Below are 16,183 nucleotides of genomic sequence, written 5' to 3' on the forward strand. Positions count from 1 at the left end.
GCAAAACCTTTTATCTGGATGCTATGGCTTGGCCTTCTGGTCCATTCATGTCGTCCATCAGTTTGCCCAATTTCCACTAATAACCCCATCTAGAACCACAGGAAACTTGAAATGGGTTGATCTGGTGTCTTGAGGCCCCGCTGGCTCCGGATTGAAGCCATGGAGAAGCTGGAGCGCTGAAGTGACTCTCCGGAACCAGTGTACACACAGGCAGTGCTGGTTCCAATTCTCTGCCCAGAAGCACCTGGACTTTTACAGCCTGCGCCCAGCCGGGAGCAGTCACGGGCCGCGCTGCCGCTTTAAGAGAGGGGCGGGGCCCGGGTACAGGCGAGGCAGAGCCGGCCCACAAAGCTCCTTTTCCTTTTTGATCCATTCAAAAATTACTCATTGCAAATTCCCGGACTGCTGGGAGCGGAGAAGGAAGGGGGCGGAGGAGAGAGGGCTGCTGCGGGCGCCGAGCAGGGGGCACTCGGGGCTCGAGTGGCGGCCGGCCGGCCGGGCAGAAAGCGGCTCGCAGTTTTGGCTCCGGTGGCCTCACCAGGAAGCGTCAGTCTCGACACCAGGGAACCTCCGAGCGCCGCCTGAGCCTCCTGCGCCCGGCTCCGGATCCCCGAGCCCCTCTCCCCTGCCCCGGGCCGGCCCTCCGCCCTCCTGGGCCCTCCGGCTCGGGTGCCTTCCCGGCGATGGCTGGCCGCTGAGCATGGCTCAGTACGGCCACCCCAGCCCGCTCGGCATGGCTGCGAGAGAGGAGCTGTACAGCAAAGTCACCCCGCGGAGGAACCGCCAGCAGCGCCCCGGGACCATCAAGCATGGATCGGCGCTGGACGTGCTGCTGTCCATGGGGTTCCCCAGAGCCCGCGCGTAAGTGGCCGAGCTCGCTGCCCCGGCGACCCCTCCCGCCCCACGCGGCCAGCCCTCGGCTTCGCTCCGGCTCGCCTCCCATGCCCGGCGGGAGGCGCGCTCCCCGCTGCCCACGACCTGTTGGGGGCAGGCTGGGCGCGCGGGCGGCCCGGGACTCGGCTTCTCCGGCACCAGGGTACAGGGGAGGGCGCTGCGCCCGAGCGCTGGGCCAGGGGCTGGCTGGGCATGCCTACGATGAGGCGTGTCCCAGGGCGCGGGATGCCTACGGGCGAGGGCACCAGGTTCGAGTCCACGGGACTGTGGCAGGCGCCAGGCCTCCGCGGGTGTTGCTAAGCCGTTCTCTCCCCGGGCTCCCTGAGGTCTCCAGCGCCGAGTCCCCGGGGGAGGCGGGGCCCCACAGAGGCTTCGGCCACCCTCTGGATCCCGAACGCCGGCCTGGCTGGAGGATCCACTGCTGACTGGGAGAGGGCAGGGACGGACGGCGGGGCCGGGAGCCCGGCGCTCCCACCGCTGCGGCTTTCGGCTCCGGATGTCGTTCTGGGTTCTGTCTCCCTCCAGAGTAGGAGCAGCGGGAGCGTAGGGGTTGCTGCGTGTTCATTGATGGAGAGGTTGGAACGAGAAGGGGAAGCAGTGCCCCCAGGGGACCTGGGTTCTCGTCAGTGGTGACGGCAGCGCAGGAATCTGTGGGTGCCTGAGAGTAAGGGGGGTGGAGAAGGGGGGCTGGGTCCTCTCTCATCCCCTTTCCTCCTGGAGGGTGGGGTAGGGCAGAGCTGAGAGCGCGCAGGTGGCGGCCCCGGCAGCCTGCTGGTAAGAGGCCTGGTCGCCAGGACAAGGTGGCAGTGGCCCTAGGAGTTTTCGGAGGCTGGCCACCCAAGTCTGGACCTCTGCCTGGAAGGAAGCCAAGGCCGGGTGGCCAGGTCCTTCTTCCCCCTTTATTCCTCGCATGCAGATTTCTTAGGCCGGGACACAAGGCCTGGGATCCTTGCTTCTTTGAATGACATCACCTGTACAGGGAGTTAGGCAAACTTTATCAGAAAGGGCCAACTTGATTAAAGTGGGGTTTTTTTTCCTTCTTTTTTTTTTTTCTTTCACATGATAGCTCTAGGTTTCCCTTACTTGGCCTCTGGGCAAACCTTCATTCTTTACTGACTTGGTTGTAATCTCTTATCAAAGCTTATTCCTGATTTTATCATTCCACCTAACCTGCTGGGACAGGTTGGTGTACCCTATGGTCGGAAGGCCATAAAATGGACTTACAGTTCTGCCTCACACTGACTTCCAATCACTGGGGCTCCAGTTCCTGATGCCAGAGTTACAGGGAGGAGATGCGCTGAGCTCTGCAGGGGTGTGCCAGGCTTGGAAACTGCAAGTCAGGTCCTCCTGTGTGATGGATGTGCATAGCTGTCCTTAAGAAGGGAAGACAGGGGTTGGAAGTCTGTGGGTCGAAGGTGCACAATTAGAACAGCCCCCAGCATTTGCCTTTTCTAAAATGAGGCCAGCATTCAGGACCTAAATTGCTTAATTAAGGGAAGAAATACTTAACTGAATTCTTCAGACTGTCATGTTCGCTCTCCGAAGTGGTTTAATAGGACATATTCCTTCCTGCACTGATGGGTCTTTCCTACATAGATGAGTCCAAGAGGCCTCATCTACGTCCTGATAGATTAGGATGATGGTTTAATTTTGGTTTGTTCAATCCTTGAGATCTCGTACAACTAGCATTTATTTGTTGGTGGTGGTGTTTAGTCGCTAAGTTGTTTCTGACTATTGTCGCCCCCATGGATTGTAGCCCTCCAGGCTCTTCTGTCCGTGGGATTTCCCAGGCAAGAATACTGGAGTGGGTTGCCATGCCCTCCTCCAGGGGATCGCCAGGGGTTGAACTTGAATCTGTGTCTCCTGCATCTGCAGTCGGATTTGTTCCTGCCAAGCCACCTGAGAAGGCAACTAGCCTTTACTTTGTGGTGTTCTAATCACTTCATGTTATTATCCATTTTATCCTCTCAGCAGCCCAGTGAGAAGGATAATTATGTGGCCCTTTTATGAACTGGGAAAGCTGTTTTTTAGAGAGGTCACATAACTTGCTTAGGCTCACCACCATGAGCAGTGAATCTGGGATTCATGCTCAGAGCAGGCATGTGTCTGCTCATCCTAGGCCTCAGAGCCAGGACCAGGATGTAGTGAATTAAAGTGGATAAAGAACTTAGAGTGGTGATGCCTGGTATGTAGTGAGTGATCTTTAAGTCTTCCCTCGTAGCTCAGTCGGTAAAGAGTCTGACTGCAACGCAGGAGACCTGAGTTCGATCCCTTGGTTGGGCAGATCCCCTGTAGAAGGAAATGTCAACCCGCTCTGGTATTCTGGCCTGGAGAATTCCATGGACAGAGGAGCCTGGCAGGCTACTATCTGTTGGGTTGCAAGAGTCGGACACGACTGAGCGACTAAGCGTGCACTGTATTAGCTTTTGTGGCTGTTGTAGCCAATTACCACACTCTGGGTGGTTTAAAAAAAAAAAAAGCAGAAATTTATCCTCTCACAGTTTTGGAGGAGGCCAGAAGGCTTAAATAAGCATCTCTGGGCTGAACTCAAGGTGTTGGCAGGACTGTGCCCCCTCCGGAGCTCCTAAGGAGAAGCTGTCCCTTGCCTCTGTAGCTCCTGGTCTGCCAGCATTGTCTGGCTTGTGGCAGCATTCCTCCGGTCTCTGCCTCTGTGGCCACAGTGCCTTCCTTTCTTTCCCTGTCAAATCTCCTTCTGCCTCTTTCCCATAAAGACTCTGTGATTGCATTTAGAGCCTCCCCAGATCATTCAGGATAATCTTCCCCATTTCAAATCCTTAACTTAATCTTATCAGCAAAACCCTTTTTTAACCATAAAGTAATATGCACAGGTTCCAGGAATGAAGGCATGAAAATTTTGGGAGGAGCCCCTATTCAGCCTATCAGAGCTACTGTTATTACTAACATCACCTCTCTTTACTGAAAAGGTGACAGAGTGGGTCATGATGAAACATCCTGGGGAGGGAGGTGGGTTTACGGTTCCGTCTCCTCAAATGCTCTGTCTCGGGGGTCAGAGCCCTTGGTGATCACGTGATCTAGTCCACTTCCTTCCTGGGCTGACATCTCTTATACTTAAGCCCAGGGAGGCTGATGTGGTCAGCCTTCCTCTTAATAACTTAATCAGGTCAGTAAGAAGAGGGTCTTTCCCTCAGGCCATCTGAGATTCCAGAGAGCAGACTTGGAGCTTCATCTTGGAGCGCTCTGAGCAAAGGGAGCAAGGGTATCAGACTTCGCTTCTGAATAGCCTCTCTCTTAGCCTTAAGCCTGGAGCGTGATGAAACGGGAAGCGGGAGAGAGCAGCTGGCGGTTCCTCGGGTTCAGGGCTGCAGTGATGCTTCAAGAAGAGATGAGACCAACGTCTGGAACTTGGCCCTTTGGAGGGAACGGTGGCAGCCAGGGCTGGCAGCTCTGGTTTCCCCTCTGGGTATGACTGTGTCTGGTCTTGTGCAGCAGCAAGAAGGGCCCTTTCACTGGGCTCTGGGTGGGCTGCAGGGAGCTCCCACACCAGCAAAGCCCAGGTCCCTTGCCAGCCTGTGTTGCGCTTTGGTCTTGAATATGTCACCCAAGCCCTCAGGGCCTGGCTGGCTTCCTCTGAGGGGAACAGGATTAATTAACGCATGCTTGTTAAGTGCTTGACTGAGAGCAGTGCTGAGCAAGCAGGGTGACCTCAGGGTATGTTTCTCCAGCTTATTATACCCCCAGGGCTGTGTTAGGTTTTTTCCAGTCCAACCCTGTGACCTTTGGTCCAACTTAGACCTGCTGTAGAAGAACCCCACTGTGTGAGGAAGGACTGAGACACACGCACACACGAATGCAACCACAATGCAAGGAGGTGTCAGGGAGGCCTGAGGAAGGAAGATTTCAAGGGGCCAAAGTGGCCTATTCCTTCCTTTTTCTTTCAATGTGCTTAGCTCCTCCTTTTCCCCAAAGTTCTAAAAATAAAGTCCCAGCTTTGTCAAGACTGGAGTAAGGTTAGTTGGAAGGAAAAGGAAGAGTGTGCTGGGAAGGCCTGGGGCCAAGACAGGGCCGATTGTATCACCCAAGAAGGCAGGAGGAATTCTGGTGGAATGTTGCTTTTATGGTTTGTTTTTGTCTTTTGTATCTTTATTATTTTTTTTTATTGGAGTATAGTTGATTTACAATGTTGTACCAACCTCAAGCGTACAGCCAAGCAAACACAGAAATCTATCCCCTCCCACATAGGCCATCCCAGAGCTCCCAGTAGAGTTCCCCGTACCACACATCAGAGTCCCATTAGTTACCTGTTTTATATATAGTCATGTGTATATGGCAGTCCCAATCTTCCCATTTATCCCCCTACTCACCCCCTTGGAGTGTTGCTTTGCATTCCCTACTTGCTTTCTGTGGTTCTGGGGGACAGTGAGGCTCTTTTTCTTCTCTCCTCTGCAGCTGGAGGCCAACTCTGGGAGCCGTCACCCCACAAGTGAATTTGAGGAGGCCCCCTCAAAGTTGGTAAAGAATCCGCCTGCAGTGCAGGAGATGTGGGTTCGATCCCTGGGTTGGGAAGACCCCCTGGAGAAGGAAAGGGCAACCCACTCCAGTATTCTTGCCTGGAGAATTCCATGAACAGAGGAACCTGGTGGGCTGCAGTCCATGGGGTCGCAAGAGTTGGGCACAACCGAGTGACTAATACCCCCTGGAGAAGGAAAGAGCAACCCACTCCAGTATTCTTGCCTGGAGAATTCCATGAACAGAGGAACCTGGTGGGCTGCAGTCCATGGGGTCGCAAGAGTTGGGCACAACCGAGTGACTAAACAACCACCACTGATACCACTCTGGCCTTTTGTCTTGGTTCCGTTTATTTGGGGCTAATGCTTTGTCTAGAGCACATGGCTCTCTAATGATCAAGAAATAGAATCTTACAAAAGAACACTAAAGCCAGGGTTTGATGCCCTGAGTCCTAGCCTAGCTTCTGACTGACACTTGGAGAATTTAGGTCTTCTATGGCATCCCTTTCATTCAGTATCCCAATCATCTGCTGTGCATGGCAATCCCTGTTTGGTGTAACTCAAAATAAAGCTTTGTGAAGACCAGACAAGAAAAGTTAAAAATAGAATCTGGACCAGGTAGATAGGGTTGTTGTATTATTGTGTTGGATTGAAAGAAAAGGAAAGAGGTGAGATGGTGGTTGGGGTCTCCAGCAAGGATTTACATGTGCAGTTCGGTTATTGCTGTTTGAACAACGCCCAGCTAAAGAGCAGGACAGTGGCAGAAGGAAAGAGCTAGACTAAGCGCCTTTGACTTTGGATAGTCAGCTGTGTTAGCTACACTTCACTGCCCAAAGATAAAAGCCGTTCTGAGCTGGTGACACAAGGAATTGAGACGCATCTTCAAGAACCGATGAATTCAAGTATCCAGTTTCTCTGGCCTTCTCCAGCTTACCTGCTGCTGGACGTTGGATCCCCTGAAAGTACCTGGTCAGCTCAGCATCTCTGCACGCACGTGTGCTCAGTCACTTCACCCTGTGTCCATCTCTTTGCAACCCCATGGACTGTAGCCCCCCAGGCTCCTCTATCCATGGGATTCTCCAGGCAAGAATACTGGAGTGGGTTGCCATGCCCTCCTCCAGAGGATATTCCCAACCCAGGGATCGAACCGTATTTCTTGTGTCTCCTGCATTGGCAGGCAGATTCTTTATCCACTGAGCCACCTGAGAAGCTCAGCACCTCTGAATCATAGTCAGTTCTGGGTGAGGGCTGCAGCTGCCTTCCCAGGGACCTTGGGCAGAATGAGGAGACCAATCAGGGCCCCCTTGGAGTGAAGGGATCTTAGAGGTAGACGGGCAGGAAAGTCTCTACTCCACCTACAGTTACCGCGTGCCCACGCACCACTCCCTTGCATTTGTATGTTATTTTATGGGTGAAAATTGCTCTCCTGTGCACTCAGCATCCCTCTTGACCTTGAGAAAAGCTTCATTTTAAAGATGAGGAGACTTGAGACTTAGAGGGACTTACTCTGCATCTGGTTCGTTGCTGTGACAGCCTTAGGCTAGAACTGCAAGCCCAGTGAACTTCGCATACTACCCAGAGCAGGGGTTTCCCAACCTCTGGGCCACGGACTGGTACCTCCTATCAAGTGAGCAGTGGCATTAGATTAAGAAATAAAATGCACATTAAATGTAATGCATGGAAATCATCCTGAAACCAGCCTCCTGCCCCTCCCTCTGTGTGTGAAAAAATTGTCTTTTATGAAACTGGTCCCTGGTACCAAAAAAGTTGGGGAGCACTGACCCAGAGGGTTTGGCTCCAAAGGAAACATGCATTCTTTTTAAAATTTACTGAGGTCTGATTTATGTACAATAAGCTAAACTTGTTTAAAGATTGATCAGTTTTGACAGATGAATGAATATACCCATAGAATCACCTCTTCTCACCTCTTCAAGACAGCTTGTATCCTTCACTCCTATAAATGTCCTCGTGTCCCCATTGGTCAATTCCTTCTCCACCCTTATCCCTGGGCGGCCACCAGCCACCAACCTGCTTTGTGTCATTGGGTATTAGTCTGCATTTTCTAGACCTGCATATAACTGGATCATACAATGCCCACTTCTGGCTTTTCTCCTGATGTTGTTGAGACTCATCCATGTTGCATGTAACAATAGTTTGTCTCTTTTTTGCTGAAGAGGTCTTATATATTCTGATGGGCTGGTATCGTAATTATAATCCCTAACCCAGTGTCTGTGAAAATTCCCTATTATGCCCTAATACTACTTTCCATTTTTAGACCACTTTAGAGATTTCATGGGGCTTCCTTGGTGGCTCAGATGGTAAAGAATCCACCTGCAATGCAAGAGACCTGAGTTTAATCCCTGGGTCAGGAAGATCCCCTGGAGAAGAGAATGGCTACCCACTCTAGTATTCTTGCCTGGAGAATTCCACTAGACAGAAGAGCTGAGTGGGCTACAGGCAAAAGGAGAAGAGGGTAACAGAGATGGTTAGGTAGCATCATTGATGCAATAGACATGAATTTGAGCAAACTTCAGAAGATAGGGAAGGACAGGGAAGCTGGCATGCTGCATCCCTGTGGTCGCAAAGAGTCAGACACAACTTAGCGACTAACAACAACAACAAAGAGATTACAAAGCTGATTCGTACACATAGTCGCTATTAAGTTTCAGACATTGATAATTTCATGAGAAAACTGAGGTTCATTAGATGAAGTGCCCCAGAGAGTGAAGAGAACCCTGCCTCATGACTCTATCCTGTGGTTTTTGTCAGTACCCCGCCCTTGGTGGCCTCAAACTGCTTTTCACTGACTGGATCAGAATGCTCAGAGCTAAGGGCTTTGCTTTTCAGAGGCAAGAAACTAAAGGAACCCTGTCGCCCGCCAGCTTTCCTCCTGCAACTGCGGTGGTGGCGGAGCTCAGCACCACCCCCATCCCTACAGGCATCTGGTGTGGATGTGTGTGAGGGGGAGTCCCTCTTCTTGGGCAGCCAGGAACCCAAGAGACCCCAGCCACCGTCTGCGTGACACACTGACGTCTCACTCACGACAGCTGTTGGCACCGCCTGGGTTTGAAGCCCAGCTCCGCCTCTTCTCTGCTGGTGACCTTGGTTGAAGAACACTCTGAGCCTCAATTCTCTGTCTTTATACTGTTGACAGTGTTGACTGGGGAAAAAATGCATGAGACTTCCCTGATGGTCCAGTGGTTAAGACTGGGCACTTCCACTGCAGGGAGTATGGGTTCAATCTCTGGTTGGGGAACTATGATCCCACATGCATTATAGCAACAACAACAAAAAAAGGTATAGCCAGAAGTTGAGAGGTATGTTTTTCGAGGGGGACTTGCTGAGAACTCAAGCCCAGGAGGCAGCTTCTCACATATCTCTGGTGGACCTTGTTGAGGAGGTGAGGGAGCACTCAGCATACAAAGGAATTTTGCAGCAAAAAAACAGGGAATAAGAACATCAAATGGCAGTGAAAGTGTTAGTCGCTCAGTCGTGTCTGACTCTTTGCGATCCCATGAACTGTAGCCTCCTCTGTCCATGGAATTTTCCAGGCAAGAATACCGTAGTGGGTTGCCATGCCCTTCTCCAGGGGTTCTTCCTGACCCAGGGATCAAAACCAGGTCTTCTGCATTGCAGGCAGAAGACCTGCAATACTGTCTTACTGCCTACTGAAGACCTGCTCACTGTCTGAGCCATGGAACATTAAGAGATCACTATGAATTAAAGAAAATCAGGCATCTCAAGTTAATGAATGAAGAGCTTTTCTATGTATGGGAAGACGCAAGAATCCGGGCTCACTGAAATCATTCCTTTGATGTGCACCTCAGCTCTCTGGGGCCAGCATCTGGCCTTTCTCCATCCTGAGTCCCCTCGGTGCACCGTTGGGGGTAGCTGCGGTGTCTGTTGGCTTGATGGCTGTAGTATCCTTTGTTTACTGATATGGCAGGTGACATTCTTTGTCTGCAACCATAACTGTACTTACCTTGAGGGAAGGACCCTTGTGAGGGTTAAGGTTGCTGAATCTTTGGGGAGTGCCTGTAATGCCTCAGTGGGGAAGGAAAGTGACTCCTGCTCTGGTGGTGATTTCATTCTGCATGATTCCCTTTGCCTTGGGGTTCCCAGTTGCCCCCCACTTTTACATCTCTCTGCTCCTCCCTGAGCTGTGGCCGTGAAGTCTTCAGTGTGAAGCAAAGGCGAGGCAGATAGCCACCTTCCTCAGCATCTTGTCGTTGCAGAGCGCCCCAGGGCTGCCAGCCAAGTGGAAGCAGACCTGAGCAGAGCCAGGGCCACCCAAACTGCTGACTCCAATAAGTGGCCAGGCTGGGGATTTGAAGGAGGGCCATATGGTTATCCTCTGATTCATCTCAAATGGAATCAGACTCCAGCCTTGGAGAGGAAAAAAAAAGCACACTGAAGAATGGTTCCTTCATTGCGAAGTTCTCTGGGTGCCATTGGAGGGTTTCTTGAGGCTTATGGGAGAATCTCTGGGTTTTCTCTTCCCTGGAGGATGGAAGGATAGATGCAGCAGCTGCCTGAGTGCTCTGGATCGTCTGTCAGGAGCTCAAGCGATGATAGGTGTTGTCCTTCCTTTCTGGTCCCTCTTGCTAACTTCCCGTTTCCCTGGTGACTTTGTTATCAGGTTCTTTGCCACCTGCTGCTTAAGAGATTGAGGCTTATGGGGAAGTGCCTCAGATGGACATCCAGAAATTGTCTAGCTCCTACTCTGCACACAGCATCCCATTAAATTCTGTGCAGGAAAAGATGAATGTCGAGTTCTGCCGCCTAGCACTCTGAAGTCAGCCGCGGGCTCTAGCTGGCTGCAGATTCTCTATGGTGACTCTCTGAGGATCAGGCGGCCTTTCCTCCACCTGGGTGAATAATCCTCTACAGATAACCGACAGGCTCTGGGTTCAGTTCACACCCCACAGGGTACGAGAGGAATGCACAATGAAAGCAAGCTCTGTGTACCTTTCTTTCAGACCCTGGCTTTGGGCTTTCACTCTGCTCTCACTTGTTGGCTCTTTGGACTCACATATATCCTTTTCCTTCCCTGGGCCTCAGTGTTGCCACCTGTAAAAGGGGCTAAGTTCAACCACCCCTCGGATTCAAGTTCTGCTGACTCAGGGGTGATGTGGACAGTGTTTTCATTCCACCCAAGGATGTTTTCACTGCCTCCTGTGTGCTTTTCTGTTCTGGAGGTTTGGCTTCTCTTTTTTGTTTTGCTTTGTTGGACTTTCCCCAGTGCTATATGGTCAAATTCTTCTCCTTTTCAAGGAAACTCTTTAGGACTATTGATATTCTAAAGAGTAAATAAGTGGAAAGAAAGAAATGAGGCAATTACAATGGTGGGGAGTCATCTCACTAGTGTGCATTAGTATAATTTTTAAATTGATAGAATGTGCAAATTCTTGCAAAATACAATCAAAATGCTGGTGAAATGAGACAGAAGGTTAGGGCCTTGAGTCCAGCCCCCGGAGGGAAAGAAATTGCTCCTTGGCACCTTTTTAATTAAAGGGACATCAGCAGCTGTTTTTGCAACAATTCCTATTGTGTTCTGTTGCCCCAGTGGAAGCATAAACATCCTTGTACAGAAAGCACGCGTGGCAATGAACTCCACTAGGACCAGCTATTGCCACCCACAGTGGGAAGCTGAGAGAAACACCAGCATCGCAGCTCACAGCAGTCCGGAGCACGCCAAGGGGAAGCTGAGCACACAGATGGCCAGAGGCAGCCAAATGTTTCTGATTTCCTTCCAGCTTTTGCTGGATAAACCTTCTCTGTGAATCAGGTGGCAGGATTGTTTAGACTCCTACTTCCAGGTCGACGGTGCCCCATTCAGAAATATTTACTGTGAGCCTTTGCTCTCTAAATGTTTATCCTCTTCTCTTGGGCAGGAAGCACAGAGAGAGAAGGAAAGATAGCTTCCTCCAATGGCTGCTTCTGTGTACAGTCCCTTTAAATACAGGCAAACACATGCAGAACCGCACAGGGTTGCTGGGTTTCTGAACCCGAGGCATCTGCTGTCTCCTTTCTTCATCAACCTGTCCTTGAATTGCCTGCATGCCCTTCCTTTCTCCTCTTTCTGCCTAATCAGATTTCCCCCCGCCCTGGAGAACTAGTTCAGCCACAGAACAGCTGACTTCCCTTCCCTTTGCTTTCTTCTCCCCGTCCCTGCCTCTTTTTGTCTCTCTTATCCTCTCTCTTTCATCTCTTGTCCCTCAAGCCTTCACCTCGTGAAGTAAACAGGGTAGAGAGCATCATCTTTCCATCACTGATGATGCGCTTTGTCCAAGGTCTTCAGCCACTTCTCCACAGTTATCCTGGGGGCCTCTTATATCTTGCCAATCAAAATCTTTGAAAAACAAGACTAAGAAAAAAAAAGTATATGTGTTTATCTTCATGAAAAATTCCGAGTAAAGCCATTTAAATATATATATATATATACACATACACACACACATGCACACACACAGATATTTCAGGGTGTATTTATGGGCAACTGTTAGAGCCTATTATAAGAGAAGTGGGAGTACAAAGATAATTAGATGTAATCTTTGCCTCCAGGGGACTGACGATCTAGTGTGGAAGATAGAAAATTATGATAAGATGTCGAAAATGTGATGTAAGTGGTAGATGCAGTATCTAAGTGAGACGAGGAGGACGTGATATAACCAGACAAGGGGGCCCCGAAGTAAATTTAAAGGACAAATAAGAAGGGAGCAATGCTTTGCTTTGGTTTGAGAGGTCGGAGTCAGGGAGATCAGCAGACAGTTCAAATGATTTCATATTACACTGCAAATGAAGATAGAGGCAGATTTTAATTTAAATTAGCTGTCATCTTGCTACCACCCCCTTCCCCCAGCTAAGTGAATAACTTGTTACTGTTTAGAAGGAAAAGAAAAAGTCCTGACTACGAAAGGAAACAGTTGGCCCATTAATTGAGCCCAACTTTCTATCTGGCATTCTTTTATTCATTGTTCCATTGGGCATTTGTGTTGCTTCTGCTGTGCTGCTCGGTGGACCCCATGGACCATGGACCGTAGCCCACCAGACTCCTCTGTCCATGGGATTTTCCAGGCAAGGATACTGGAGTGGGTTGTCATGCCCTCCGCCAGGGGATCTTTTCGACCCAGGGATCGAACCCGTGTCTCTTAAGTCTCCTGCATTGGCAGGCAGGTTCTTTACCACTAGCACCACCTGGGAAGCCCATATAAACCATAAACACGATTTAATAATGCAATTAGTGCCATATTAGAGGTTTGGAAAGAAGCTCTGTGGGACCACAGAGAAAACAATTAGTGTAACTTGAGAAGGTTGAGGAAAGCAGAGGAGGTGACAATTAAGGCAGAACTTAAAGAATGAATAGAGATTCTTTAGGTACAGAAGAGGCAAGAGCATTCTGAGAGAGAACAGCATGAACTTCAGAGCGTAAGGCACATGGGGGCTGCAGACTGATGAGAAGGAGACAGAAAAGAAGTCATGAGAGGTGAGTGTGGACAAATTATTGGAGCCAGATTGTTTCCTAGAGGTTATGGAAAATAACATTTGAAGGCAGAGAAGTCAGTGTAAAGTGAAACGGTGCAGAGGAAAACTAGCCATGGAAGCCAGTTAGAAGGTGGTTGTAATAGTCCTGGTGAAAGATTAATAGGACTTGGATTAAAATACATTAAGAGCCAGATGCTAGACAGGTTTTTGAAATTGAAGTGACAGGATTTATGATCTGTGGGGTGTGAAGAGTAGGGGAGCATAAATGTAGCTCAGGATTTCCGGCTTAGGAAACTAGAGAGGCGGAAGCATTATGAATTGAGATAGAACATATGGAAGATAGATAAAGAGCAGGGGTCCACAACCTTTTTGCACCAGGGACCAGTTCATGGAAGACAGTTTTTCCATGAGTAGGGAGGAGGGATGATTTGGGGATGATTCAAGCACATTACACTTATTGTGCGCTTTATTTCTATTGTTCTGACATCAGCTCTGCATCAGGCATTAGGTCCTGAAGTTTGGGGACCCCTGGTTTAAAGGCTGAGGCAACGGATTTGACTTGAGACATGTTTTAGGTGCTACAGACATACAGGTACACGTGCAGCTGGAGACGGGACTCTGGAACTCAGAGGAATGGTTAAGGCTAAATTTGGGTATATATGATAGTAGAAGGTGTGGGAGTAGGTGTAATGAACCAGGCAGGGTATAAAGAAAAGGGAAGTGGGGTGAGAGGGAGGTTCAATAGGGAGGAGACATGATTCGTGTTGATGTACGGCAGAAACCAACACAATATTGTAAAGTAATTATCCTTCAATTAAAAACAAATAAAAAGAAAAGGAAAGAAATCAGTCCCCATGGGTAGAATTCTGGGGCACCAATTTTGGGGTAGAGGAAAGAAAAAAAACAGGTGAAGGAGGCTAAGAGGCATGGTTCAGGGGGCAGGAAAAAACAAAGAGATGTCCTGGAAGAAGATAAGGAAAGAGAATTTCACATAAAAGATTTAGGTCAACCAGATGTTTCTTTCCCTTTGTGTTTCCAAAGTGAGTAAAAATCGTTGGAAATGAATGCAGTGCGTTGTGAATGAGATGTTCTCAGAGGATGATTCTAAAACTCTCTGTAGGATGTCTGGTAATTCCCTTCAGCTTCCCCAGACTCCACGACCAGGACCCTGAGATACCGCCTAGCTCTTTTGACAGCTCTTTCCACAGAGAGCTGGAATCCGTTCTCCGAAACTGAGACCGCTGACAGAGCTGACTGAGTAGACAGATGATCTGGGATTTCTGATGTAAGAATCATCTGCCCTTTAGAATTCCCCCACTGCTAAGTTCCACTTGGAGATTCTACCTCCCCTCCTCCCATCCCTACTTCAGTACCAAGCTTCAGCCCCATTCAGATGACATCCGAACTTACTTGTTCTCACTGGAAACCAGGCTGAAATCACCTAATTATCCTTTCTGGTGTGACCCTGCATTTACTTGTTTATTGGCTGCGCTGGGTCTTCGTTGCTTTGTGAGGGTTTTCTCTAGTTTCGGTGAGCAGGGACTATCTTCGTTGTGGTGCATGGGCTCCTTGCAGGGGCTTCTTTTTTTGTGGAGCACAGGCTCTAGGTGATCAGGCTTCAGTAGTTGCAGCACACAGGCTCAGTAAGTGTGGCACACAGGCTTAGTTGCTCTGCAGCATGTGGAATCTTCCCAGACCAGGGATCGAACCCATGTCTCCTGCATTGGCAGGTGGAGTCCCATCCCCTGCACCACCATGGAAGTCCTGACCCTTTCTTTTTCAATTCAACACATCTTTCCCCATCCTTGCTATGTGCAGGCAATGCATTAAGCACCATGGATAAAGCATTGAGAAACTGTCTCAGCTCCTGTTTTATATCTCAAGAAGCTGAGATCTCAGCCTGCCATGTGCTAAGCTCATTTTCTATCATTTCCTCTCTCTGGTAAGTCCCTGCCACCACCACCTCTCCATCAGGAAAAGCTCATGTCGAGGAATGCTGGGGATCCATGCTCTGTCTTTAAGACCTCAGGATTCAGGAGGTGGCTGTTGGTCAGGGGCTGAACCATCCTCTGTGTCCCTGAGAGAAGGTTTTCTCCAGTCTTCTAAGTCCTTGCAAATTGTTCTGCATACTTGGGTCTCTCTGTACTCAAGTACACCAACTCGAGTTGGTGTCTATTGTACACCAGCAACCTGGAGATGAGTAGAGAGGTGTGGAATCTGGATGGGTGATGGGTGATTTGGAAGGAAATGATAGAGGAGAGAAGATGGAGGAGGAAATAGCAGAAGATCTTGAATGGGGAGGAGGGAACTTGAATCAAGTTTGGATAAAGTAGATTTACTCCCCAAAAAAGGAGTTGTATTTTTCATGGTAGGTTGTATGTTTCTGGGAATAGAATTTCTAAGAGCTGACAGACCCAGAAGATGTAAGCACAATATATAGCTTTTTTTTTTAAATTAAAAACATATATTTATTTCACTGTACCGGGTCTTAGAAGTAGCACACGGGATCTTCAATCTTCACTGTGGCATGCAGAGTTTTAGTTGAGGCATGTGGGATCTAGTTCCCTGACCAGGGATCAAATCCTGGGCTCCCCACATGGGAAGTGCCAAGTCTTAGCTCCTGGACCAGCAGGGGAGTCCCTGTAGTTTTTAAATTTAGGTGATTTGTTGAGTGATGGTTCTTCATGAGTTACAAAAGGATGTTGAGGAAGGAAGATAAACAATATCCTTTGTAAAAGATGTCGATAGAGACAGGTGCTCAAGAAATGTTAGTTATTATTCATAACTGAGACAGTTCCTAATATTTAGCTGCGTAGTAGCAATCATTTGCTCCTGACTTGAGAGTCACCTATGACAGAAGAAAGGTTTTGCATCAGAGTGAAGAAGCTCAGATAAATTTCCTGACCTCGGTTGAAAATGACTCGAATACCTCTTACGAAATAGAGTATTTCTACTTGTAAAAAAAACCTGCAGAGGCAGAAGCTCAGAAGTGTCTAGTTGGAATTGCTAGTAAAGATTATCTATTCCGGCTCCCACGTTTTACATAGCGTCAAATGAGACGAGCAAATGAAGTTACTTTTTCAAGACCCATATCTGGCTTGTGGCCAAAGGAGAGCGGAGGCCTCTCAGTCTGACCACGGTTTCCTTTTTTTACATCGGGTTACCTCTCTAGTCCAGGCTCTGCCTCTAAGAAATCAATTTCTGACAAGGCTTTGGCTCTGTTTTCTGAAGGAATGGATTGGTCTGCTGTCTGGATTAGCCTTTTCATATATTGTGTTGGTTTTTTTCTTTCCCTTTTACTCCCCTTCTTCTTCCTG

General features: G+C 49.1%; 1 protein-coding gene across 2 annotated transcripts in view; it reads left to right on the forward strand.

Annotated features, from left to right (window-relative positions):
* The first annotated feature begins 359 nt into the window (after window positions 1-359).
* UBASH3B (ubiquitin associated and SH3 domain containing B) overlaps window positions 360-16,183 on the forward strand; it is a 154,354-nt gene continuing 138,530 nt past the window's right edge. Inside the window, exon 1 of one of the 2 annotated variants that reach the window (XM_086339685.1) lies at window positions 360-861. In XM_086339685.1, the coding sequence (XP_086195811.1) occupies window positions 701-861 (161 nt within the window). In that variant the 5' untranslated portion in view covers window positions 360-700. The remainder of the gene's footprint in view (window positions 862-16,183) is intronic. The other variant, XM_086339690.1, reaches the window with a different exon arrangement.

This window comes from Bos grunniens, chromosome 15, assembly GCF_055505025.1.
Source record: "Bos grunniens cultivar Pamir isolate PY7600 chromosome 15, Bosgru_T2T1.0, whole genome shotgun sequence".
Classification (NCBI taxonomy): Eukaryota; Metazoa; Chordata; class Mammalia; order Artiodactyla; family Bovidae; genus Bos; species Bos grunniens.